Source organism: Mastacembelus armatus, chromosome 9 (genome assembly GCF_900324485.2).
Source record: "Mastacembelus armatus chromosome 9, fMasArm1.2, whole genome shotgun sequence".
NCBI classification, from domain to species: Eukaryota; Metazoa; Chordata; class Actinopteri; order Synbranchiformes; family Mastacembelidae; genus Mastacembelus; species Mastacembelus armatus.
In genome coordinates, this window is record NC_046641.1 from 25592306 (window position 1) to 25616740 (window position 24435).

A 24435-nucleotide genomic window follows, 5' to 3' on the forward strand; every position below is an offset into this window, starting at 1 on the left:
CCTGGGCCTCAGTGTGTATTTCACTGACCTGTTGAGACCACAATCACACACGGATTCAGCTTCAATGTGACAACAATCAAAGTCCTTTAGAAAATGTCCTCACATTTAGAAATTGTCAAAATAAAATAACCACATTAACTTTTAATCTTTTTATTTTTTTTACTTTTAAAACAACGTTCATTTTTAAAAAAACACTTCACATTTTGTGAAACCTCTTTCACATAAGAACAGGTTTTTGTTGCTGCACTCATTCATCCTGTTTGTTCTGTAATGAGCTGTTCGTTTGTCAGTTACCCACAACATGTGATGATTTTCCAGATTGAAACTACATCCACTGCAGCTCAGACACCAGGAAACAGTGAGGAACCAAAGTCAGAGGTGTGCAGGTCCAGATAAACCTCCACTGATTTTTAATGACTTCTCTGTCCACCTGTCTCTCTGTGTCCCTCTACTGGCGGCGGTACAAGATGTCCCAGGTGTCCTTCCACTTCAGGCCTTGCAGCTGACTGGCTGAAAGCTCAGGCCTGCCGTAGGTCAAAGGGCAGAAGGTTCGATATGACAGGAAGACTGACAAGAACCCGGCCGACACACATATGCACAGCGCCCGCCGGTGTATCGTGGTTCTACACACAAAAACAAAACGTTATCAACACAGACAAAAACGCTACAACTTCACATCACTACAACTTCCTAGCCTGACCACCAGGAAACCACATCAACTCCTTAGCACCTCCTCCACCTACTGGGACAGGTTTAACCGCAACATGTAGGAGGGAGGAGTTAGAGCGATATGTGACCTATAAAATCTGTTCTGTAGATGATACGTACCTGAGAAGGTGAGTGTGTGCGTGCTCCAGCAGGGCGGGGCTTAGCAGGTAGAGGTAACACAGGGCAGGCAGGTAGTGATACAGGAAAAGGGTTTTCTCCATCAGCAGGAATGGAACAAAGTTCACCAACCATCCACCAACACACACACATCCCAGACACACGAAGCGACACCACACACCTGGACAACACACACACACCCACACAGGAAGAGACAAAACAGAAATTAGCGTTTTATAGCTACAGGAAATATCAGCTTCATATTCAGTTATTACAAGTATAAAATACTGGCTCATATTGTTGGCTCATAGGCTGACAAAAATATGTCAGAGTGATGACTCTCCCCACAGAGAAACATCTTTGTTCTCACAGATTCTACAGATTCTGCTCAGTGTGTGTCTACATTTGTGCAGGTGGTTTTCCTGTAATTTTGAAATTCTGGCCTTCAGGTAGATGTGTGTGATGGACAAAAGACAAACATCTAAGTTTTAATCTCTGACGTTATATGAGTCAGCAGTTTATCAGCTGAGTGACTGTTCTGTCCACATCCCAGCTGATCCTCCTCAGTCCTGATGTTCCAACAGTGTGAACAGACCAAACCAGATGTTCTCAGACCAGTTCTGGTCCACCTGCATATGTGGTCCTAGAACTGATTCCTGTCTGATGTGTGAGTGTGCGAGCTCCATCAAAACGGTCAGACCAGAATCCATGTGGTCGTTTTAACGTCTCCCTCCTCTGCACATGTCGCCTGTCGTCATCGTTCAGTGTGGGAAACATCAACATGGAGGAGGGAGGGCAGTGGAGAGACCAGGACACTTCACGTTGGTTGGACATTTATGGAGAAGCTCACATTTCAGTTCAGTCTGTGCATGGTGGCAGTTTAGGAACTCAGGGGGTTCACACCTGGTCCATGTCCCAGACTGACATGGGTGAAAAGGAGACACACACACAGCAGATCTGAATATAAACTATGTACCATCAGGGAGATCTTTAAAGCCCCGCCTCCTCCTCAGCAGGTAGGCAGCTACCAGTAGGTGATAGGCCAGAAGGCTGAGATTGGCCACGCCCCATGATGCTGGGTTGCCAATGAGATGGATCTGAGCCTGAAACACAAACAGCCAATAACATCACAGAACACATTATTTCTATCTGTTGATTTAATTCTCCTGAGGTCACAATGCGTGTGTGTGTGTAGATATACATGTGTATAAATGTGTGTCTGTTACATTGGTGGTTGGGTGTAACCAGTACGCAATGTTGGTTTCCATGGTGATCCACTCCAAGGGGGAGGAGCTGTACTTGTGTTCAGAGTCTTCCTGTTTCACTGTCAGCATCTTCCACTGTCGTGACATCACAATATGACTTCATCAGTCTGCTGCCACGGCAACAGCATGACCTCTCAACATGACAGTGGTATGAAAATGTATTTAAAAAAGATTTTTAAAAAAAGAGCTGCAGTAACATGACATAGGTGCAGATGTAAAGCTCTGATCTGATTGGATAATGAAGCTATGACATGTTCGCTGACATACCTGAAGTTCTAAAAATTTTGCCCAAAAGGAAATTTTTCTGTCAACGTCAATGTGAGTCGGAGAATGAAGTTCCACCTCCCTCTCCTTCTGCTCGCGACCTACAAACACAGACTTCGTCATCAGTGTATTGAGAACTCAAAACAAAAACTTCTATCAGTGTGGTTAAATTAACGTGTGTCCTTTCAGACAGCAACCTCCAGGTGAATCAGCGGCTGTTAAACATGACACAGGGGTTCCTAATAAACCGACTGGGTCCGACACAGGGGTTCCTAATAAACGGACTGGTACGACACAGGGGTTCCTAATATCCAAATCCTATATGTATAAAAACTTTAAAGACTCAGCTGGATTAACTGTAAATGAGAGCAGACTAATTGTTACACAGAGGTCAGAGGTCATACTGGTGCCGTATCGGTGTTCTTCCACTGTCCACACCAAACTGCTGCTCGGAGCTTTAAACAGTTTCTCTGCGACAACCTCCAGCTGATGGAATCCCCAGTCTGGAAGAGACATACCGCTCAGCTACACACACAGACACAGACACACAATATATATACACACACACACACACACACACACACACACACACAGCTTACTACATCCTTATATGGCTTTTCAGCTCAGGTGTGTCATGTGATCGCTTCCTGCCAGTACCTTGAGGACAGCGGAGGTGTTGACATGGACCAGTCGAACTTCAGACAGAATTGTCTTCCACACCTCAGACTCTGCCTCCCTGTTAAAGATTTCCTGAACACAAACACACATTTATTGTTTGTGGCTAACACATATTTCACATGATTGTTATAATGCAGCTCTAAGTGCTCTTTGTGGTTCCTTTGACAACGTCCTAACAAGGAGGTGGGATGGCGTTGACACACGTCATGAAAACAAGCTGCCATCAGGTTGTTCAGGTGTAAATGGAGCAGAGAAGACGAGAGTTCACTGCCCCTGTTTGCTTCCTTACAGAAGCTGCCACTAACAGGAGCAGTAGCTGTCACATGATCCTATTGTAAGCCAGGTGCTGGCAGATTTTGAGTGTTGGTAAAAAACATAACGGTGCTCACCACCTTCCACAGGTTCTGAGCTGCCATGGAGACGTTGAAGTCGATGTATCCTGACACTTCCTGAGCGTGAGGACACATGGGAGCTGCCACGTCATGGCTGAAACACACACGTAGAAATCCACCATCAAACATTTAGAATTTCAGCAAATCAGTCGACCTCATAACCTCGAGGCCACGAAACACTCAACTCTCCTGCACTATTACAGATGTTGTACAGATGTTGGACTGTCTCTGAATGTATGCCTGTATACCTGTTGAGGAAGCGTGAAGTCATCCCATGAACCAGCTGGATGACATCACCGTGGCGGACAGGTTGAGGAGGACTGGTGATCACCAGCTCCTGTCTGAAACACAAAGACAGCTGAGACAGGTGAGACAGAGACTGCACCTCCCAGCATTCACCAGGACAGTGAAGGGTCCTACCTGCCAGGGTCTTTGATGATCCACCAGTTGTTGACATCTTTGAAAGGGTAACAGGTGACCTGCTGCTGGTGGGAGCTGCCCCGCCCATTTTCATACCTGAACACAGTAACAGGCAACAGGAAGTCATGTCAGTCTCGCTCTACTTTACAGGTTTCTAATTAGCTGTCACATGTGAGCTGGTAGCACCTGATTGGGTAGTTGGCTTTGTGTGAGTGAAGCCAACAAGGGACCGGTTGAGAGGCGGAGCTCCGCAAAGTCACCTGACTGCCGTAGGCAACTTCCAGCGGCTGACCCTGAGTGATCCGGGAGAGACCACCCTAAGGACAGAAACACAACCAATCAATCCGTCAACATCGTTTGGATCTGTCTGTGTAAATATAATGTTATTTGTCAGGCAGCACCTGATCTTCAGTCAAGCCAGGAAAACCTTTCCCACAGATCCAAAAAGTCCTCAAGGTATATAAACACTAAAGAACAACGAGAACCCACCAAATAACCGTATCATAAAAAAATTCCTAAAAGACCCACAGGTCCTCCTCAAAGATACACAGAACCTGTTACAGAACCGCTAAAACAGCAAGAACCTCCTATAAGTTCATAAGAACCTATAAGAATGTCCTAATGCAAACAGCCCGAGATTTAACGTGTGTGTCTGTGTATGTTTTGTATGTCTGTACCTGCAGACTGGCCTGGAAAGCAGAGCTCATCAGTTGGTCATGTGGTCCGCTGTGGTTCAGGACTCTCAGGTGAATGTAGAACCAGAACACGTAGAGCAAGACAGGAACCACCAATAGGCACACTACTCTACACATACAGTGCACGCACACATTCAGCTGCACACACACGCAGAAAATCAAACCTCAGATGGGGCGTGTAGCAGCGATTTGGTTATGTATATATTTTCCATTATTCTCAATTGGGTTCAGCAGGTGTCAGATACAGGGTGCAGTCACCATAGAGGGAGGAACTTTGACACAGGGTTCAGGGGTTGCAATAAGCCAGAAGCAAACAGTTTTTTACTGCTTCGTTATGCTGCGTTTATGATGATAAACATATTGGGATTTATGGTTTCAGAGCACACTCAGTGTGAATCTCACATGACTGACGGTTCGATCTCCAATCAGGGTCCAGGTGTGGAGAGAGGCCATACCTAGCAGTAGCAGGTAGGAGAACATTCCCATGTACTTCACCCTGGGATCACACACATTTAAACACTGTAATGTTTTGGTTTTAGCAGAAGAGAAGACAAGAAAATGTGACCATAGATGAATTTCTCACCCAACAGCGGCAGCACATGAGGCTCCAGAGAGAAGCAGCCACCTGTACCTGAACCAGGAGCTGAGGAAGAGACCACAAGTTTCATCTTATTATTGCCAACAACAAACCCAAGTTTTCAACAGCTGTGAAATGAGGTCAGTCAGCAACAGGGACCTCCTGAGGTCAGAGGTAAAGGTGGTTCTCACCTTTTGGTGCTGTTATGGAAGCGCAGGTATGAAAAGAAAGCCAGCAGCACGAAGAAGATGAGAACAGACTCCAGTAACATAAAACGGGACTGGACGATCAGAGAGTTCTCTGGAAAATAACCAGGACACAAATACAGAATCTGTCTCAAACTCGGCTGGTTTAAAGTCCAGATGTCAGACAGACCGAGCTCATTTTGGTCCCCATATGCCTCACGCTCACTTTAGTTCCCAAATGTCCCACTTGTGCTGGTCAAAACATATTCAGACTGTCATCATGTAGATTTTACATGTGATCTCCTCAGGACTCAGAAAACACAAACATCCAGCTGCCCCCATTCCCTACGCTTCCTGTGTGTCGGTGCCTACCCATTAGCAGCAGCAACGCAGCTCCCAGAGCCGACAGGTGAGAAAACTTCAGCTCCAGAGTCAACAGGTAAACCAGAGGAACACAGAGCGCTCCACACAGAGCCGGCAGCAAACGCAGACTCCACACACTCACACTGCTGGGATAATCTGTACAACAAAACCAACACACCTATGTTGTTAAACTGGACACAAACTGGTTTAAACCTGTTACTTGATGTAAACATGAAACCTGGTTTTAACCCGAATCATTGTTTGCAGAACTGGCCTCCATTAGCAGATCAGAATGAGATAATGCAAACTTTTACTTCGGCAGGATCCAGGAAAGGCACATGGACCATGCTCAGTGACCCTCAGGCCACATTTTAAAACCTGCTCCAGCCTGGTCCCAGGACCACCAGCGGGAAAAGTTCCTACCTGCTCCGATTCTGTTCCACACAAAGTTGCCATCAAATCCTCCCAGGTAGGCTGGGACACAAAGACAAGTGAATGAGTCACTTACAGTACTGAAGGAGACAAAACACACATGCAGGTTAAAAAGTGGTTGCCATGGTAACACACCTCCCAGGGCCAGGATCATGTGACCAAGTGGCGGTCCGCTGTCATCAATGAAGAAAACTCGCTTCATGTACAGGGACACAAACTGACCATAATACACCTCATCAAATCTGTAGGTACACACACACACACACACACACACACACACACACACACAAATGGCAGTCTCATGAATGCAACATCTGTTGTGATTGGATAGAGGACGTTCAGGTGAATAAAACAAAGACACTCACACCACAGCGTTGGGATAATTGAGGTGGCTCAGTCTAGTCCAGAAGGCCAGCAGAGAGACCAGCACCAGGACCAGGTCCACTTGGGCAGTCACCACCAGGGGGAGCTGCAGCATCGCCATCAACCTGGCCAGAAAGACCTGATTTGCTTTGGATGAGGATATAAACCAGGGCTACCCAGCTACAGCCCTTGAGGTCCCTGCCCTGTTTGCGTGTTCAGCCAAACCGAAGCTGGAAAATACCATCTCAGATGAAGGGGACCGGAGGAAGACAAAGTGAATCGGTATGTTCCAGCTTTGGATTGGCTGAGCACACCTGATCTAGGTACGGCAGGGATAGTTGGGAAAACAAGCAGAATAGTGGCCCTGGAGGACCACGGGTATCTACTTTTAATAATATTTCTACTTTTTAATATATTTTTTATTTATTATTGAGGGTGGTGCAAATACATTTCTTCGTATCTTTGTACAATGACAGCGAAGAATCTTGATTTGTAAAAATACATGAACATGACACAGCAGGTTAAAAAGTAATGTTAGTAAACTTACCCTTGTTTCAGTTTATATTGTCAGCTGTGTAACCTCTTCGCATCTAATTCTCAAGTTCATTCTCACAATATTTACACGTCTCATCCTGTTTAAAACCAGATACTCTCACTAATGTCATATGTGGAAAAGTTTTAAATTAACATAATTACTAAAATCACATTATTTTCCGAATTTCTCAAATTATTATATTTATTTCATGAAGTGTCACTGACTTTGGATGTTCGTTTTCGTGATTTTGTAGTTTCTGAGTAGTCATACTCAGTTTCCAGTGTAGGCCAACGGAGGAAACCTCAGCTGCCACATCAAAAATCAAAACCATGATAACGACGGTAAATAAACCAAGGGAACAATGACCAGCTTTAACACCTGTTGTGTTTCTATGAACCAGCTGTTTACATACAGACTCAGATTAAACAGAGAAGCGTTAGCATTAGCCTCACCGTTAGCCTGTACCCATCAGCCACCATTGCTAACATGCTAAAGCTGACCTGGTGCCGTCACTCCGTTAGCTTTAAACCGACCATCCTGTCAGTAGACGTACCGGGTTCAGCTCCTCCGTTACCCGGTGGATCCTCGCCGTTTCTCTGGTTTGCTTGTAGCAGCTGCCGCACGATGTTTCCGGTGTTGACTCGTTCTGTCTTTGGTTCACCCGCTCGGAGCTCCGCTGCTCGGCCTCGCGCTCCCGTGTTACCATGGAAACAGCATAAAAGTCTGAACCTATTGAACCTGAGTGTTTTGTACGTGTGGCTTTTCCCCAATTAATCATTAGTGTCCGAGTTTGTCGGAAAAGCGTTTTAACAAAAAACTTTATTTTCACATGATTCAGAACATGTAAGGCAACTTCAACAAATATACAATCTATATTATTGATTTGATTTGTTTTTATCATTGCACATGTTATTATTTTATTTTGTGTATTCCAGGTATTGACCCACCTTCCAAAGGGTTTCTCGGACCTCGGTCCTCGGGAAAAGGTTTAGATGTTACTGCATAATCAGCTCAATGATGTAGATAAATAATGTTCCTAACTGCCCCTCTTCATGGCATTAAAGAGTAACTAAACCCAGGGTCAAATTTCGACATTTTCAGTTTTTCAATTATGTATTGTGTCATAAATGTGCATTGAAACTACCCTCTTGTGGTTGAAGCCCAGCTATTGCAATTGAATTTTGCTATTGGGCTGATCTGGAGACATCTTTCATCACAGACTGTGATCAGATGTTAGTCCAGTTCCATGGCAGCATCTTCCTACAAGGCGCTCTCTAAGGGAACAGTCTGCTGCAGGGACACCTATTGGGCCAGAAGACCACTGCTGGTAGAGATGGATTCAGTGTGTCACTCTTAAGATTTACTGAATATTTTGTGAAGTAGATAAAAAGAAGTGATTACTGTAATTACATAACGTTACAGTGTAACGTTACCTGCTGAGGTGTTTCCAGGATTATTTTTTCTATTTAAGTTTTCTACAACAACTAATCAGAGATGACAGGTGAGCAATGATGTTTATAGGAATATTGCTGTGGACACAAGGACAGTTCTGAGGTCAGAACAGGCTACACCTACTGGAGTTTAGCCCACAATAACACCTAGACAGCTCAGTGTGGTTTAGGCACTGAATAGTCCAGGATAGTAAGGGCAAGCACATTATTAGCCCTGAATATCTAAGTATATGAAGAAGTTTGAACAAGTCTTTCTCTTCTGATATGTTGGCAAGAGACTTAGCACCAGGCTAGCCCAGGTTAGACCCAGTTCAGTTCAGGCTAGCACAATTAAAAGCCTTATGATGAGCCAGTTTAGTGCAGGCTAATCCAGTTTGTGTCTATTAAAATTTGTCATCTTTGATTGATTCGAGGTGCATTCCGTGGGCGGAGCCTGAGAGATAGTTCCCACAATGCCTCCTCTGCCAGGTGGTCGCTGAAGTCATTAAAGAACGATATGATGTCATCATTAGGCTGCAGAGAGTAACACCTGCAGAGAGAAACAGATTCATTCACAGTCAGTACTAAGAAAGCTTGTAATACCAATTACCAAATATTATTTATAATACAAATATAATACATCTTAATATTAGAGTAATAGTAGTAAGTACTGCAAGAAACTGACATTTGCTGGTAACTCCTCAAAGTGTCCAGAATGTTGAACTGCTGCCAATGTTTAGAGAAGTTGACCTTTGAACCCTGTGATGTCATCAAGGTGTCAGGGTTCCCCAGATGGACGAAAGTCAAGTCCTGAAGAATCAAACCCCTGGACAGATAGACAGGTATAAGAGAGAAAGGCATGCCATGGGGCACTGACCTACAGGTAGGGTATATATAGTGGGGCACAGAGGGTATTGACCTACAGGTAGGGTATATATAGTGGGGCACAGAGGGTATTGACCTACAGGTAGGGTATATATAGTGGGGCACAGAGGGTATTGACCTACAGGTAGGGTATATATAGTGGGGCACAGAGGGTACTGACCTACAGGTAGGGTATATATAGTGGGGCACAGAGGGTATTGACCTACAGGTAGGGTATATATAGTGGGGCACAGAGGGTATTGACCTACAGGTAGGGTATATATAGTGGGGCACAGAGGGTATTGACCTACAGGTAGGGTATATATAGTGGGGCACAGAGGGTACTGACCTACAGGTAGGGTATATATAGTGGGGCACAGAGGGTATTGACCTACAGGTAGGGTATATATAGTGGGGCACAGAGGGTACTGACCTACAGGTAGGGTATATATAGTGGGGCATAGAGGGTATTGACCTACAGGTAGGGTATATATAGTGGGGCACAGAGGGTATTGACCTACAGGTAGGGCATATATAGTGGGGCACAGAGGGTACTGACCTACAGGTAGGGTATATATAGTGGGGCATAGAGGGTATTGACCTACAGGTAGGGTATATATAGTGGGGCACAGAGGGTACTGACCTACAGGTAGGGCATATATAGTGGGGCACAGAGGGTACTGACCTACAGGTAGGGTATATATAGTGGGGCATAGAGGGTATTGACCTACAGAGGGTATTGACCTACAGGTAGGGTATATATAGTGGGGCACAGAGGGTATTGACCTACAGGTAGGGTATATATAGTGGGGCACAGAGGGTATTGACCTACAGGTAGGGTATATATAGTGGGGCACAGAGGGTATTGACCTACAGGTAGGGTATACAGGGAGGTTCCACTTCTGCCAGAGCTGCTCTGTACGCCCTGAATGATGAAGAGCTGTCAATCAGAGAGCTGTACTCCTCCAGAGCCTGAGAACACAAACACACATGAATCACTGTGAAGGGTTTAAAGGTCACTGAAGAAACTCATTCGCACCAACCTCCGCTGTATTTTTCTGCCAGTCCAGGCGTCTCAGAGGGGCGGAGTCCAGCGCTGACAGGATGGACAGGTACGAGTTAAAGTTGTTCAGCTTCCGCAGGTGCTGCAGTGAAACACAGGTGTTATGTCACTAATTTCCTGAATGAACAAACACTTCCATCCTTTTTTCCTCAACAGAAACCAAAAGATCTTGATCATTTAATCATGTACTTATCTGGCCAATGTTTGTGGCTCCTGGGAGGTAAAACAACTCACTAACAAGCTGATTAATGTTTCTTTAATGTAATCCAGCATGGTGTAAATAAAGCTGCATCCAAACTGGGCTCCACCCAGTCCTGCCCTGCACCTGTTTACCTTCATGATTTTCAGGAACTTCAGCAGTAGTTTCTCTCTGTCTTGAGGTTTGTCCTGAAGGATGATGACTGAACGAACCCTGAGCAGACACACGGACATGTAATCTGACGTTAGTTGTCAATTCAAAATTAAGTGCAACTGTAAAAATAACAGGCTGAAGCTGCAATCACACTGGATTAACATCACAGCTTACTGTGAATCAGTAATGACACTTCTACCCTCTCATACTGAATTCATAATAAAGACATGCACCTCACTACATCTGGAATTGATGTTGGAGTTGGAATTATTCTTGAGGTTCAGCTGAGAAATTCCAATCACTGACCACCACATGTAAAATTAAAATTATGTGAGCCCTCCCCTAAGAAAATGAATGTCATTTAAGTGAAGCTTAACCTGAAAATAAAATGTTGGAGTTTAATTCAAAGCTATGAAGAGCAATAGAGTGTTGAGTATCAGCAGGTGGAGTCAGTTTTACCAGAAGGATACGTTGTTGAAGTGCTGAGTGAACTCTGTCAGGTTAGGACTCTTCTCCTCATTCTGTTCTTTAGACCACAGCAACACCTCTGGAAGCTTGATAGGTGAGACAGACAGGTGAGACAGGCTGGTGAGAGACGGACAGGTGAAGGACGTCAAAGGTTTTTACCTCAATCTTGTAGAAGAGCTCAGAGTCCAGAAAAGTCAGCTGTTCAGCTAAATCCTGACTCCTGAAGTCCAGAAGAGTTCCTGGTCTAAAGAGTGAGTGAAGAGATGTGACAGTCAGAAGCTGACCAATGACAACCCAGCATGTGGTGCTTTCATCCAGTCAGGTGAAACAGATTACCTGGCAGCCACACCCTTGGCTGCAAGAGGGCGGAGTGACTGTGAAGAACCAATCAGCTGCCACCTCTTCTCCATCTTGGTCAAGATGTTGCTGCGCAGTCGGTGAGCCAGCTCAAGTTTTCCACAAATCAGGAAGCTGAAGACCAGGTCCATCAGCAGCAGCAGCAAATCAGAGTCCAGCTCTATCGCACTGCATACACACATGAATCACGCCTGCATTACGTTGCCAAAGGTATGTAGACAGGTGAAAACATTTGGCCTTGATATAATCATCTTTACTGAGCCAGTCTAACAGCTTCCACTCTTCTGGTTTTGGTCATTGTACCAGATGTTGAAGCAGCTTTCAGGACTCATTTACACACCTGGGCATCAGTGAAGTCCAGGAGGTTTTGGTTCAGGGCTAAATAAGGGTGAGATTGAGACACTGTGCAGTAGGACACCAAATACACTCCTGAGATTTCTTTTCTTTGTTTCTGTGGTGGGTGTTCTGACTCGGACTGCGCTTAGTCTTGTGGACATTTGGGGTCAGACCTGCCTGGATCTGGTGGATGTTCTGACTCAGACTGTTCTCATAGGTGAACTGACTGGATTCTGTGAAGTGGACATGTTGACATGGATAGGTATCTAGGTGTCATGGATGTTTTGGTTCTAATGGGCAGGTGCATGGATTTAAACTTAGCTCACTGGCTTTGATTATTACTCAGCCTTGCTGCTGCTGTGGTGCTGTGACCTGATGTACCTCATGATGCTATGACATTTGGACACACAGCCAGGTTTTGACACAAACTACCGTGTCTTCCGGACTATAAGTTGCACCGAAGTCGCTTTTAGCAAAAACGGCCATGTTGAAGATAAAAAAACATGTCTCATTTCTAATTACACCAATTCTAGTGTAAATTAGCCTGTGAAGAACGTAGGCTAGACAGAACAAGCAGACGTGCATTAATATTTTCATTCATCTGTGTCAAGTAACGTTAAACAACTGCACCAACATCAGGAAGAAGCTGAAGCAGCGTCTCCTCCTCTCTCAGGTTGTCTGAATGTCGAAACTCAGTCCAAACTGTGTTTCAGCTTTATTACCTGCAGCTTGATGTCTGCAGTATAGCTCTTTGTTTGGGCGCCATTTGTTATATTAGGAGTTAGAGTTTAGTGTAGAAAAACTTTTTTACTTTTTCGACGGTACAATATTATCTTCAAAGTAGTCTGAGTGTCACAAATTCTTTTACTTCAGTCTTATAAGCAGGTTTCTGCCTTGTGGATTTTGACTCAGATTTGTCTCAGTATTGTTGGCATTCTGACTTGGACCACAGAGTTGGAGCTGTCGAGACTTTCATTGTATATAGTAGCATTAAAAATTCCTGTTATTGGTTCAGGTGTGTGTTTGTGTGCATGTCTCACCACAGCTCCTCCACAACTCGGACCAGTAGCTGGAATGTGTTTGTGGCGGCCCTCTGGTTTGCAGACTCACATCCTTCACACAGGTGCTTGTATGTGTTGCTGGTTAAGGACTCAAACTAAACTAAAGTCTGATCAAACAATGTTAAAAAAAACATGGGTAAAAAATTTTTACTTTTAGCCTCTTAATAATTTGCAGTGAGCTGCTGTCTGCACCTATATATGCTGATCCTTGCATAAGTTTTTCAGTATTTTGTAGGTGGTGGAGGAATTCAGATGTGCAGTAATTTGTCTTTATAGCATTATTTTATTGTGTCTCTGATTTAATTCCTGTTCAAAGTATGACACATTTATGCAGCCTGCAATGAATGCATCCAGAAATAAAGACTCGAAGGTGGAGTTACTGACGCCTCACAGAGGCCACCAAATCACCATCCTGATGGGGTATACGACATAGATAACACAGAAATGCCTGATTCAGAGGATATCTGTATTGTAGTTTGCTGATGACATCATTTGGGCTGATGAAGCTCCTGTAGGTTGAGAGCAAGGCTTCACGATACAGGACCTGGTCTACACACACACACACACACACACACATACAAATTTAAAGCTTTGATTTTTGATAATTTTTTGATGCTTTGGGAAGTTATTCTCCACTGTAGTGCTGCACCATGAACCAGTTCATTTTGCTGGTAGTTTGTTGTAGCTGTATCATAGAGAACTGGGAAGCTCCTGACTTCAGAACCGCCAAAGTTTTGAAATATGATATTGCTGCTGCACGTCTTTTAACTAGCACACACAAATATGAGCACATTTCCCCGGTTTTATCCCCACTCCACTGGCTGCCTGTGCGCTTCAGGGTTCATTTTAAACGTCTTTTATTCGCTATGCTATATGTCCAAATGGTGTTGCCCCGCCCTACGATTCTGAGCTCCTGCATGCATACACTCCAACTCGGTCGCTCAGGTCGGCTGACCAGCTGCTACCAAAGTGTACCAAAAAGGAATGTAAGCTCAGAGGGGGCTGAGCTTTTGCTATAGCAGCACCAAAACCGTGGAATGACCTGCTCTTCCCCTTAGACAGGATTCCTCATTAAAACCCACCTGTTCTCAATGGCCTTTGACACAGTCTAAGATGTTTTTATCTTGTACAGCAGAGAGAAAGTGCTAAACAAATACAGTTGCAGTTACAGTTGCTTTACCTGGTTCAGACACCTTATCGTATACCTGTATAGTATCCTAAGCAAAACAATGTACAGAATTTGTACCTTGAGTAGATAAGTCTGCATTCCCCCCACAGATGTCTGTATTTTTGATGTGCAATATGAAACAGTTGTCCACAATATAACTAGCTGGCAACACTTAAATCATATTCATTAAGGAAATTATAATTGGTTGTTTCTCCTGTACAAAGTGAGGTGTGCAATCAGGACTCACCAGTGCTGCTGTCAGTTTCTGTGGCATAGACCAGCAGAATCTCAGGAGAAGCTGCTTTTACATCTGGACCCTCCTCCTCCTCCTGGGACAGTCAGAGGTCAGAGGTCAGGTACAAGTTAAATTTGTGCTACATAGCACAGAGGTCAGAGGTCAAGACTGTACCTCAGCTTTCATGGTGATTCTATAGAGGATCTCTTCTTGGTCGGTCAGTAACACCTCCTCCTGCTGGAGACTCTGGGAGCTGATTAGATTAAATAAACTGTATTGATCCAAAAGGGAAATTCCTTGGAGCTGCAGTCCAAAGCTCTCTCTCTCTCACTCTCTCTCGCTCTCACTCTCGCTCTCTCTCTCGCTCTCTCTCTCTCTCGTTCTCTCTCTCTCTCTCTCTCTCTCGTTCTCTCTCTCTCTCTCTCTCTGTCGCTCTCTCTCTCTCTCTCTCTCTCTCTCACCTGTCTCTGCGCTGGTTGTGTTTTTCATCTTCACTTGAATCCTGATGTGACAAACAATGAAATCAGGTGAAAGGTCGATAAATAAATTCCACGTCAAAACACAATCACATAATTGTGACTCAATCAGACCGTCAGACAGACAAACAGAGACAGTCACACAGTCAATCTGACAGAGAGCCAGTCAGACAGACAATCGGACAGACAGACAGACAGTCAGACAATCAGACAAACACAGACAGTCAGTCAGATAGACAGAGACAGTCAGACAGACAGACAGAGACAGTCAGTCAGACAGACAGAGACAGCCAGACAGACAATCAGACAAACAGAGACAGTCAGTCAGACAGACAATCAGACAAACACAGACAGTCAGACAGACAATCAGACAAACACAGGCAGTCAGTCAGACAGACAATCAGACAAACACAGACAGTCAGTCAGACAGACAATCAGACAGACAGAGACAGTCAGACAGACAATCAGACAAACAGAGACAGTCAGACAGTCAATTAGACAGACAGAGACAGTCAGACAGACAATCAGACAAACAGAGACAGTCAGACAGACAATCAGACAAACAGAGACAGTCAGACAGACAATCAGAGACAGTCAGACAGGTGGGCAGACAAATGTTTTTTCTCAGGAAACATCACAAAGATTCAGTGATGTCAGTGAATCTCTTTGATGGGGGAAAACACCACAGAAGAAGAGACAAGTGCTGTGTTTGAAGAAGCTGTAACACCCAAACAAACTGAGGCTGTCTGTTCCAATAATACAACCTGCGTCTGCATGATTCAGTCACACTGCGACGACCAATAGAAAGGATGTGGGGTCTCTAAGCACTTCACCTGCTGTTTCTTTTTCGGTGGTAGCGCTGGAGCAAAAGGCAACCCAGGTTCGCTGGGGCTAGAGTCTATGTCGGATGGGGTTTCTGGGTCCAGGTGAGTGTTTGTGAGCTGGTAGGTGGTCTCCACCTCCCGCTGTTTGTTGCTGTGACGCTGACTGAAGGTTGAAGGTCTCTGGTAGAACATGGCAGCAGACTGAGCGCTGTAGGACGAACAGAACTGGAGGTACTGATGGACTGAACAGACAGACAGGCAGGTGGAGGGACAGAAAGACAGGCGATGGAAAAAATTCAAGTTAGCTGTTTTAGGTTGACTGCTGATTTTCCCGCTCAGCAATACAGTCAGAGATGATCAAGCATTAAACATGTTTCTGAATGTAGACGTTGATTACACCACTACAGATTTATGGCCCCATGAAAGAACTTCATTCTGCTGTACATATGTATCGCAGGACCCTGTTAGTTGGAATTGAACCTCCCCACCGCCCCTATATGTCACTCAGGCATGTTGATATGATCCAGTGTGACTTCCACTTCCTGAAGGTCTCATTATCTCTGATGTCCCTCCACAATAAACCTTCATCAATCCACTTAGAGGAAACAGAGGCTGCTGAACCTCATTCAGAATCCTGCCTAAGTTTCCTTCAGTATCATAGTGATACAGGGACAGCTGTCTGTGCACCCATGGGTTCACTGCAAACAGCAGCTGATCACTGTCAGTTCTGCTGCTGGAAATAGGGACAACTGTAAACAGTGTGCATTTCTGTCCATCCTGTGCATTTTGTTATGATGTTTATGTCTGAATCTAAAATACAGATCACATCATGAATGTATGTAATTCAAATAAAATAGTTCCAGCTCCCTTTTAGCCCAGTTTAGCATAAACACTAGAACCAGAATAAAACTATGACAAAAGAAAAAAAAACATCTTTTAACATCTCTGAATTACAAAACGTTGTCTCCAGGTTTCTATCTGGGCAGGAGCATTTGTGGGCAAGGAGGTTCCTTTGGAAACATTTAGTGGACTAGTTTTTAGCAGTTTATCCAGTTGTTCTGGTCCACACAGACCAGTTGTTTCTGCATCAGACTTAGAAACATCTGCCAGAAAGTCACACACAGCTTTCACTTAGAAAGGTCACGTATGATGTTGGATTTAGACAATTCTTGAACTGATACCTATCCACTAAACACACAGATTTATAAATACTGATGAACTGATTGATCAGTTCAGGTTCTACTCACTGTGTCGTTTTTTCTCAGGGAGGGGAGGCGGAGTCTTGCTGGGCGACAGGGGTGAGGACAGAGGGTCATCAGGAAAGATTACATCATCACCATGGCTGGGTGTCTGTTCCTGTGTGGTGGACTCAAATCCAAACAAGGACGGTTCCTGAGAGCTTGTTATTCCTGAGTTTCAGAGATTACACAAAGTCAGACAGAGAGCAGACAGACAGGTGGAGAGAGAGACAGGTAGATCAGCTGTTTTCACACCTGCAACGCTGCGACGTGTCTTTTCTGGCAGGACTGGGGGGAGGAAAGACTGGAGAGTCTCAGAAGAGAAGTCAGTATGGAGGAAGTCGTAGTCTGGATCCTCCTCTGAAGAAAAAGAAAGAAAACATAAATGTTACAGAGTCAGGTTCAAGAATGAAAGATTTGATGTGTTGTAGTCCAGGTGCAGCTGATCAACTCTGCTGCTGAAAATAGGGACTGTAAACATAATCCAGTCAAAAGAAATAAATGCATTTCTGTCCATCTTGTGTGTGTGTACAATGTTTTTGTCTGAATGTCTGAACCTAAAATAGAGATCACATTACGAATGTATGTAATTCTAGGGTTAAATTAAGATAAGAAAATAAATAAAGGCTTTCTTAACTTAAAATAGTTCCAGCTCCCTTTTAGCCCAGTTTAACAGAAACACTGGTACCACAATAAAACTGTGACAGGAGAAAAAAACATCTAACATCTCTGAAGTACAAAATGTTTCCTCCAGGTTTCTGTGGAGGTTCCTGTGGAAACGTTTAGTGGCTGTGTTGTATTGTAGTGATTGCAGTTTTTATTCATCGTGTTTCTTTCTGTCTATTTGTTTATTCATCTCTCTCTCTCCTGTCTCCACTTATAATGGAACAAGTGTTTGTGCCCTTCATAAGAAATAATCTTTGATCAAAGTCTTAGTGCCTCAGTGACGACCAACGCAGAAACATGGGAATTGCTGTGTTTTACAATGATTATCCAGCAGGAGGCAGCAGTTCAACACCTCACTGCAGACAGGAAGATGCCAGACACACTACCTCCTGTTTCTGACAACTAACAGGAAGTGCTGTCACTTGCACCCACTGCTGCTGAGTATGCATATGTGTTTGTGTGTTACCGCAGTGTGTGTCAGTAGCAGAGTCTGGAGAAGAAGAGCTTCGCTTCAAACAGTCGTCATCCTCCTGTAACACATGATCAACATGTGATTCTGCTAAATGAACAAATCACCTGGTTGTCAGGGACATGACAGACTTCATGCTCAGACAGAGCGAACATGTGACACAGGTCTGAACCTGGTTAAAATATTGCTGTTACCATTATAACATCTGCATAATCATGATCAGCTGTGCCTACCTGCTGCACCTGTCTGTCAGCGTCAGTCTCTCGTCTCATTGGTGCTACTATGGCGACCCTGCAGGGGGTGGGGCCTGATGATGACTGACGCTTTTTAGGAGGCAGAGCTGGAGGACTGAGAGAGACAGACAGACGTCAGTCAGACAGTCAAACAGTCAGACAGACAGTCAGTCAGTGAAACAGACAGTCAGTCAGACAGACAGTCAGTCAGTGAAACAGACAGTCAGAGAGACAGACAATCAGTCAGTCAGACAGAGTCAGTCAGATAGGCAAACAGACAGTCAGTCAGTCAGTCAAACAGACAGCCAGTCAATAAAACAGACAGTGGGTCAGACAGTCAGTCAGTCAGTCAAACAGACAGTCAGTCAAACAGACAGTCAGTCAGTGAAACAGACAGTCAGTCAGAGAGACAGTCAGTCAGACAGGCAAACAGACAGACAGTCAGTCAGTCAGTCAGTCAGTTAGTCAGTCAGACAGACAGACAATCAGTCAGACAGACAATCAGTCAGTCAGTCAAACAGAGTCAGTCAGACAATCAGTCAGTCAGACATAGTCAGTCAGTCAGTCAAACAGACAGTCAATCAAACAGACAGTGGGTCAGACAGCCAGTCAGTCAGTCAAACAGACAGTCAGTCAAACAGAAAGACAGCCAGTCAGACAGACAGTCAGTCAGACAATCAGTCAGTCAGTCAGACAGTCAGTCAGACAGACAATCAGTCAGTCAGTCAGACAGTCAGTCAGGCAAACAGACAGTCAGTCAGTCAGTCAAACAGACAGTCAGTCAATCAAACAGACAGTGAGTCAGACAGTCAGTCAAACAGACAGTCAATCAGTCAGACAGTCAGTCAGACAGACAGTCAGTCAGACAGACAATCAGTCAGTCAGTCAGTCAGACAGTCAGTCAGGCAAACAGACAGTCAGTCAGTCAGTCAGTCAAACAGACAGTCAGTCAAACAGAAAGACAGCCAGTCAGACAGACAGTCAGTCAGACAGACAATCAGTCAGTCAGTCAGGCAAACAGACAGTCAGTCAGTCAGTCAGTCAAACAGACAGTCAGTCAATCAAACAGACAGTGAGTCAGACAGTCAGTCAAACAGACAGTCAATCAGTCAAACAGTCAGTCAGACAGACAGTCAGTCAGACAGACAATCAGTCAGTCAGTCAGTCAGACAGACAGTCAGTCAGACAGACAATCAGTCAGTCAGTCAGACAGTCAGTCAGGCAAACAGACAGTCAGTCAGGCAAACAGACAGTCAGTCAGTCAGTCAGTCAAACAGACAGTCAGTCAGTCAGTCAGTCAGTCAGTCAGTCAGTCAGTCAGTCAGTCAGTCAGACAGACAGAGGGTCTGCTCAGTTGTTATCATATTAAACCAGAAATGAAGCAGCTTGAAGAGTCAATAATAAATAAAGTTGTTTACAACTCGTTTGTTGCTCAAAGGACCCAGGAAGTCCCATCAGATCGGGGGCCTCATAAATCATTGAAAGCAGCAGGAGGTGACTTCACATGATCTGCTGGGATTTGAACTTCTCTTTCCCCAAAGTACAAATTCAGTCAGTCAGTCAGTTAGTCAGTCAGACAGACAGACAATCAGTCAGACAGACAATCAGTCAGTCAGTCAAACAGAGTCAGTCAGACAATCAGTCAGTCAGACATAGTCAGTCAGTCAGTCAAACAGACAGTCAATCAAACAGACAGTGGGTCAGACAGCCAGTCAGTCAGTCAAACAGACAGTCAGTCAAACAGAAAGACAGCCAGTCAGACAGACAGTCAGTCAGACAATCAGTCAGTCAGTCAGACAGTCAGTCAGACAGACAATCAGTCAGTCAGTCAGACAGTCAGTCAGTCAAACAGACAGTCAGTCAATCAAACAGACAGTGAGTCAGACAGTCAGTCAAACAGACAGTCAATCAGTCAGACAGACAGTCAGACAGACAGACAGTCAGTCAGACAGACAATCAGTCAGTCAGTCAGTCAGACAGTCAGTCAGGCAAACAGACAGTCAGTCAGTCAGTCAGTCAAACAGACAGTCAGTCAAACAGAAAGACAGCCAGTCAGACAGACAGTCAGTCAGACAGACAATCAGTCAGTCAGTCAGGCAAACAGACAGTCAGTCAGTTAGTCAGTCAAACAGACAGTCAGTCAATCAAACAGACAGTGAGTCAGACAGTCAGTCAAACAGACAGTCAATCAGTCAAACAGTCAGTCAGACAGACAGTCAGTCAGACAGACAATCAGTCAGTCAGTCAGTCAGACAGACAGTCAGTCAGACAGACAATCAGTCAGTCAGTCAGACAGTCAGTCAGGCAAACAGACAGTCAGTCAGGCAAACAGACAGTCAGTCAGTCAGTCAGTCAGTCAAACAGACAGTCAGTCAGTCAGTCAGTCAGTCAGTCAGACAGACAGAGGGTCTGCTCAGTTGTTATCATATTAAACCAGAAATGAAGCAGCTTGAAGAGTCAATAATAAATAAAGTTGTTTACAACTCGTTTGTTGCTCAAAGGACCCAGGAAGTCCCATCAGATCGGGGGCCTCATAAATCATTGAAAGCAGCAGGAGGTGACTTCACATGATCTGCTGGGATTTGAACTTCTCTTTCCCCAAAGTACAAATTCTTGAATTTTCCACAAAAGAGGAAGAAAGAGCAGCTTTCTGCCTCTCCCACTTCTTCTTCTTCTACTTCCTGCTGCTTCCCCTAACCCTTTAGCCAGCAGAGACACAGGAAGTGCAGAGACGGGAGGGCGAGGACGACGTGATGTCTTTGCTTTTACTACTTCCTGTTTCAGCCACTAATTTATTTCTGCTCTTCACTTTTAGCAGTGACACTTTTAAATGCAGTAAACTCAATTCATTTTGTATCATTTTCATACATGTGTTAATTACCTTTTTGAAATTGATTTGTTAATAATAATCAATAAAATAACTGATCTTGTGTTTGCATTGTGGAAATATTTCAAATTATTGAAATTATTAGTATCAAATTATTTTACTGTGGTTTTATCTAAACAAATGTAAATGCAAACATTATTTCAGGCTTTTAATTTAATTTTACGCTTTTCATTTGAGGTTTAAATTGGCAGCACGGTGGCTGAGTGGTTAGCACTGTTGCCTCACATCAAGAAGGTTCCTGGTTTGAAACCCATCAGGCGCCTTTCTGTGTGGAGTCTGCATGTTCTCCCTGTGCTTGTGTGGGTTTTCTCCAGGTACTCTGGTTTCCTCCCACAGTCCAAAAACATGTATGTCAGGTTGATTGGTGACTCTAAATTGCCCATAGGAGTGAGTGTGAGTGTGTGAGGTTGTTTGTCTCTATGTGGCCCTGTGATGGACTGGGGACCTGTCCAGGGTGTACTATACCTGGGACTGTTCAGCACCTCATTTTATTCCCAGACATCCAAATATCTAATGTGGAAAGAATGAAAACATCAAGGCCTTTTACAGACGTCTTGGTGACTTGTTTCCTGTCTGCACATGAATCCTGATGAAAACTGAATTGCTATGTTTAAACTGATGCTCTTTCAAGCACCAGTGTGTTTTTTTGACCTTTCACTTTAAAACATCTTTAATGCTCCTGGATCAGTTTGAGATGACGCTACTGTGGTGATAAGACAAACATCGTGAGCATCATCATCATTGCTAAACTGCTGACTATATGTGTATGTATACATGCATGTATAAGCTGATGTATTAAATACATGTTGTCTATATTTGATATTTGTTGTTTTTAGCTGCCAGAGTTATCGTGGTATACTGGAATGAAGATTTCTGTCTTTGTCACACTGTTGTTGTATGAGGATGCTTTTATTTACTCCTGAGACTTACCTGAGTCCATGTGTGGAGATCACTTCAGGGGGGTGCTCTGGGAGGTACATGGGAGGTTTGGGTGGTGCAGAAACCGTGCGTTCATCCTTCTCTACAGGAGCTGCAGGACTCCTGCAGGACAATACTTTGTCTGATGTCTCATCAAACCCTTCTGTCTGTCCCACAAAAGGCTGTGACTGAACAGGGGACAGGGGAGCAGAGCCATCCTGTCTCTCTCCAACCAATCGAACAAGTTCCTGATGGACAAAGACGGTATGTTGAGGGGCAGATGGGATGTTGGGGGACAGGAGAAGACAGGACGTAGAGGGAGGTGGACTGGTCAGCTAGTTGTCTGTCCAATCCTTTGCTTTCAGCTTGTCTCTGGAGTACATTTTTTTTAGACAAGTACAGAAAAACCAGACCATGAGTTGTCCTCACCTTGACTCCGTCCAGCACGGCCCTGATTACCGTGGTAACAGTTGCTGTAGACTCTTTGTTGTTGTGGGCCACACCTTGCAGAATCACCTGATCAGCCCAGCGAATCAGCTGAGCCACAGAACGGTAGAGACGAGCGAGACAGGCAGAAACTGTCCTACTGCAGAGAGGACAGAGAGGTCAGGGTCAGTACATGGATGTCCAGTGTCAAAGGTCAGCAGGTAATTCCTACCTGTTATAAAGGTGTGGCTCTAGCTGGACCAGAGTCTGGACTGCCTCTAAGACTTCACCAGATGCACCCCCCAGGAGACCCCCCACCACAGACTGATCCAGAACCAGTTTGTCTACTCCGAGTCTGTCTATTCCGAGTCTGTCCACCAGAGTTTTGAAGTACTGCAGAGAACTGACGACAGCCCGTTGCTGGTCCACACACACACACACACACACACACACACACACACACGCACACACACACACACACACACACACACAGAGACAGACAGAGCTTTAATGGACATTTCCCATCAACCCTCAGAATGTGGATGACATCACACACCAATGACTATACAGAGACATTTCAACCAAAGCCAAGTGTAGCATTAAGTCTTTGTGTCTCTGTTAATTGTTTGGTTGTAACTGGTAAAGTCCACACCCATAGACTGTGCCCTGCCTTTAAGACAAGTCGAGGCTGTTGCAGAACATTTTCACAGCTGTTCAACATGTTTTCAAATAATTAATAAAGATCAGAATCAGAGAATTAAGCCTATTAATGTGCAGTAACATCATCTGGTCCTGATAAACAGGAGGCACCAGGAGGAGGAAGTTGGGAACTTTCAGATGCTATTGATCAGTGTGTGTGTAGTTGTATACCTTGTGTGGCAGCGTGTGTTCTTGAAGGTTCAGATTAGGTGGTTTGGATCTTAGTGACAGGGTTTGTTTGACTCGGTCAGAGCGTCTGATCCGCTGTGTGTTGAACTTATCCTTCAGCTTCATGGTGAGAAATGTAAACTGAGAGACTGAAGAGGAGAATCATCATCATTATCAGAGTAAAAACTCATCAATAAACCCTGGAGGAAACTGACAGGAAGTGACTGGTTGTGGCCCGTGGTGGCTAAGAGTTAGCATGTCAGACAGAAGAGGAGAGTACGCTTACCTGTCTTACTCTCAGCCCGGGAGGACATGTCTACAAGTGGACGACGGTTGAATCCTCGTCTGGTGTCTCTCTACCTTCCTCCTGTCTCTTTCCTCAGTTATGTTTTTATTTCTCTTTCTCTTCCCCTCTTTCTCTGCTTCCTCTTTCTGTCTCAGTCCTCACACTGAGGATGATGATGCTGTCAGGTTATAAATAGAGCAGCAGTCAGTCTGTGATGCTGTAGCTCCACCTGCAGGCTGGAAGCAGACAATGAAAATGCATTATCTTTACATTTACTGTATGTTTCTGTTTAACTTTATTTTTGTCTTTTTATTTGACCTACCTTTATTTGCTCCTTTATTGATGTGACCGTGCACATGCAGTGATGCAGAGCAAGAGATAATACAGTAGGAAGATCCCAACTAACATGTTTTAGATGTTAAACAGGTTTAATCAAGAGTGTCCAACACATGGTCTTCAGCCGGACAGGGACCCTTGAGAACCATGGGTTGGACACTCCTGGATTTAATAAATCTGAAACAACCAGTTCAGTTTAGATTTAATTTAGTTTAGTCGCTTTGTTTCGCAAAAAGAAAACTCAACACTTGTCACCTTTGTTCACACAAAGTTTAATTATGTCAACATGTCTCTGTTGGCCCTGATCACATGACATAGATACACAACACATACACGCACTGTAACACACACACACACACACACACACACACACACACACACACAGAATACAGGGCTGCTGCATATTTTAATAGATCTACAGGTACCTTCCTGACACATATATTGTACATTATTATCTCAGATAGTCCATAAACAGTACTTA

The 24435-nt window shown here is 44.4% G+C and overlaps 2 protein-coding genes across 3 annotated transcripts; both read right to left on the bottom strand.

The window, feature by feature from the left end:
- Window positions 1-134: 134 nt before the first annotated feature.
- pomt1 (protein-O-mannosyltransferase 1) lies at window positions 135-7685 on the bottom strand. Of its 2 annotated transcripts, none has more exons than XM_026320882.2 (20): window positions 7548-7685; window positions 6462-6584; window positions 6232-6338; window positions 6088-6138; window positions 5674-5820; window positions 5308-5416; window positions 5123-5182; window positions 4942-5035; window positions 4522-4677; window positions 4031-4161; window positions 3845-3940; window positions 3673-3765; window positions 3422-3518; window positions 3012-3104; window positions 2759-2879; window positions 2358-2455; window positions 2052-2165; window positions 1802-1928; window positions 829-1006; window positions 135-623 (listed from the first exon to the last, which is right to left on the bottom strand). In XM_026320882.2, exons 2-20 carry the CDS (start codon window positions 6578-6580, stop codon window positions 449-451), a joined length of 2166 nt encoding a protein of 721 aa, XP_026176667.1. In that variant the 5' UTR covers window positions 6581-6584; window positions 7548-7685; the 3' UTR covers window positions 135-448. The 2 variants fall into 2 exon arrangements, with proteins under 2 accessions (XP_026176667.1, XP_026176668.1); XM_026320883.2 differs by having other exon boundaries at window positions 7495-7660.
- A 109-nt stretch (window positions 7686-7794) lies between these two features.
- On the bottom strand, window positions 7795-23781 carry rapgef1a (Rap guanine nucleotide exchange factor (GEF) 1a). The gene is made up of 23 exons (XM_026320881.1): window positions 23619-23781; window positions 23336-23481; window positions 22698-22885; window positions 22469-22625; window positions 22052-22287; window positions 18235-18349; window positions 17999-18062; window positions 17122-17226; window positions 16876-17037; window positions 15638-15870; window positions 14790-14830; window positions 14503-14581; window positions 14341-14422; window positions 13390-13474; window positions 12905-12997; window positions 11508-11696; window positions 11331-11415; window positions 11163-11257; window positions 10685-10763; window positions 10332-10433; window positions 10163-10260; window positions 9110-9250; window positions 7795-8974 (listed from the first exon to the last, which is right to left on the bottom strand). The coding sequence occupies exons 1-23, from the start codon at window positions 23644-23646 to the stop codon at window positions 8839-8841; spliced, it is 2739 nt and encodes a 912-aa protein (XP_026176666.1). The 5' UTR covers window positions 23647-23781; the 3' UTR covers window positions 7795-8838.
- Window positions 23782-24435: the final 654 nt, after the last annotated feature.

What these genes read in the sequence shown, in the direction of transcription:
- rapgef1a (XM_026320881.1), bottom strand. Translation starts at nt 23,646, where the DNA reads ATGTCCTCCCGGGCTGAGAGTAAGACAG. An exon ending in ATCTCCACACATGGACTCAG is followed by an intron (nt 18,350 to 22,051) that starts GTAAGTCTCAGG and finishes TGTCTCTCTCAG; the next exon opens with TCCTCCAGCTCTGCCTCCTA. An exon ending in GACACGTCGCAGCGTTGCAG is followed by an intron (nt 17,038 to 17,121) that starts GTGTGAAAACAG and finishes TCTGAAACTCAG; the next exon opens with GAATAACAAGCTCTCAGGAA.
- pomt1 (XM_026320882.2), bottom strand. Translation starts at nt 6,580, where the DNA reads ATGGCGATGCTGCAGCTCCCCCTGGTGGTGACTGCCCAAGTGGACCTG. An exon ending in GAGATCGAACCGTCAGTCAT is followed by an intron (nt 4,678 to 4,941) that starts GTGAGATTCACA and finishes GTGTGTGTGCAG; the next exon opens with CTGAATGTGTGCGTGCACTG. An exon ending in AAAGCCAACTACCCAATCAG is followed by an intron (nt 3,941 to 4,030) that starts GTGCTACCAGCT and finishes TACTGTGTTCAG; the next exon opens with GTATGAAAATGGGCGGGGCA.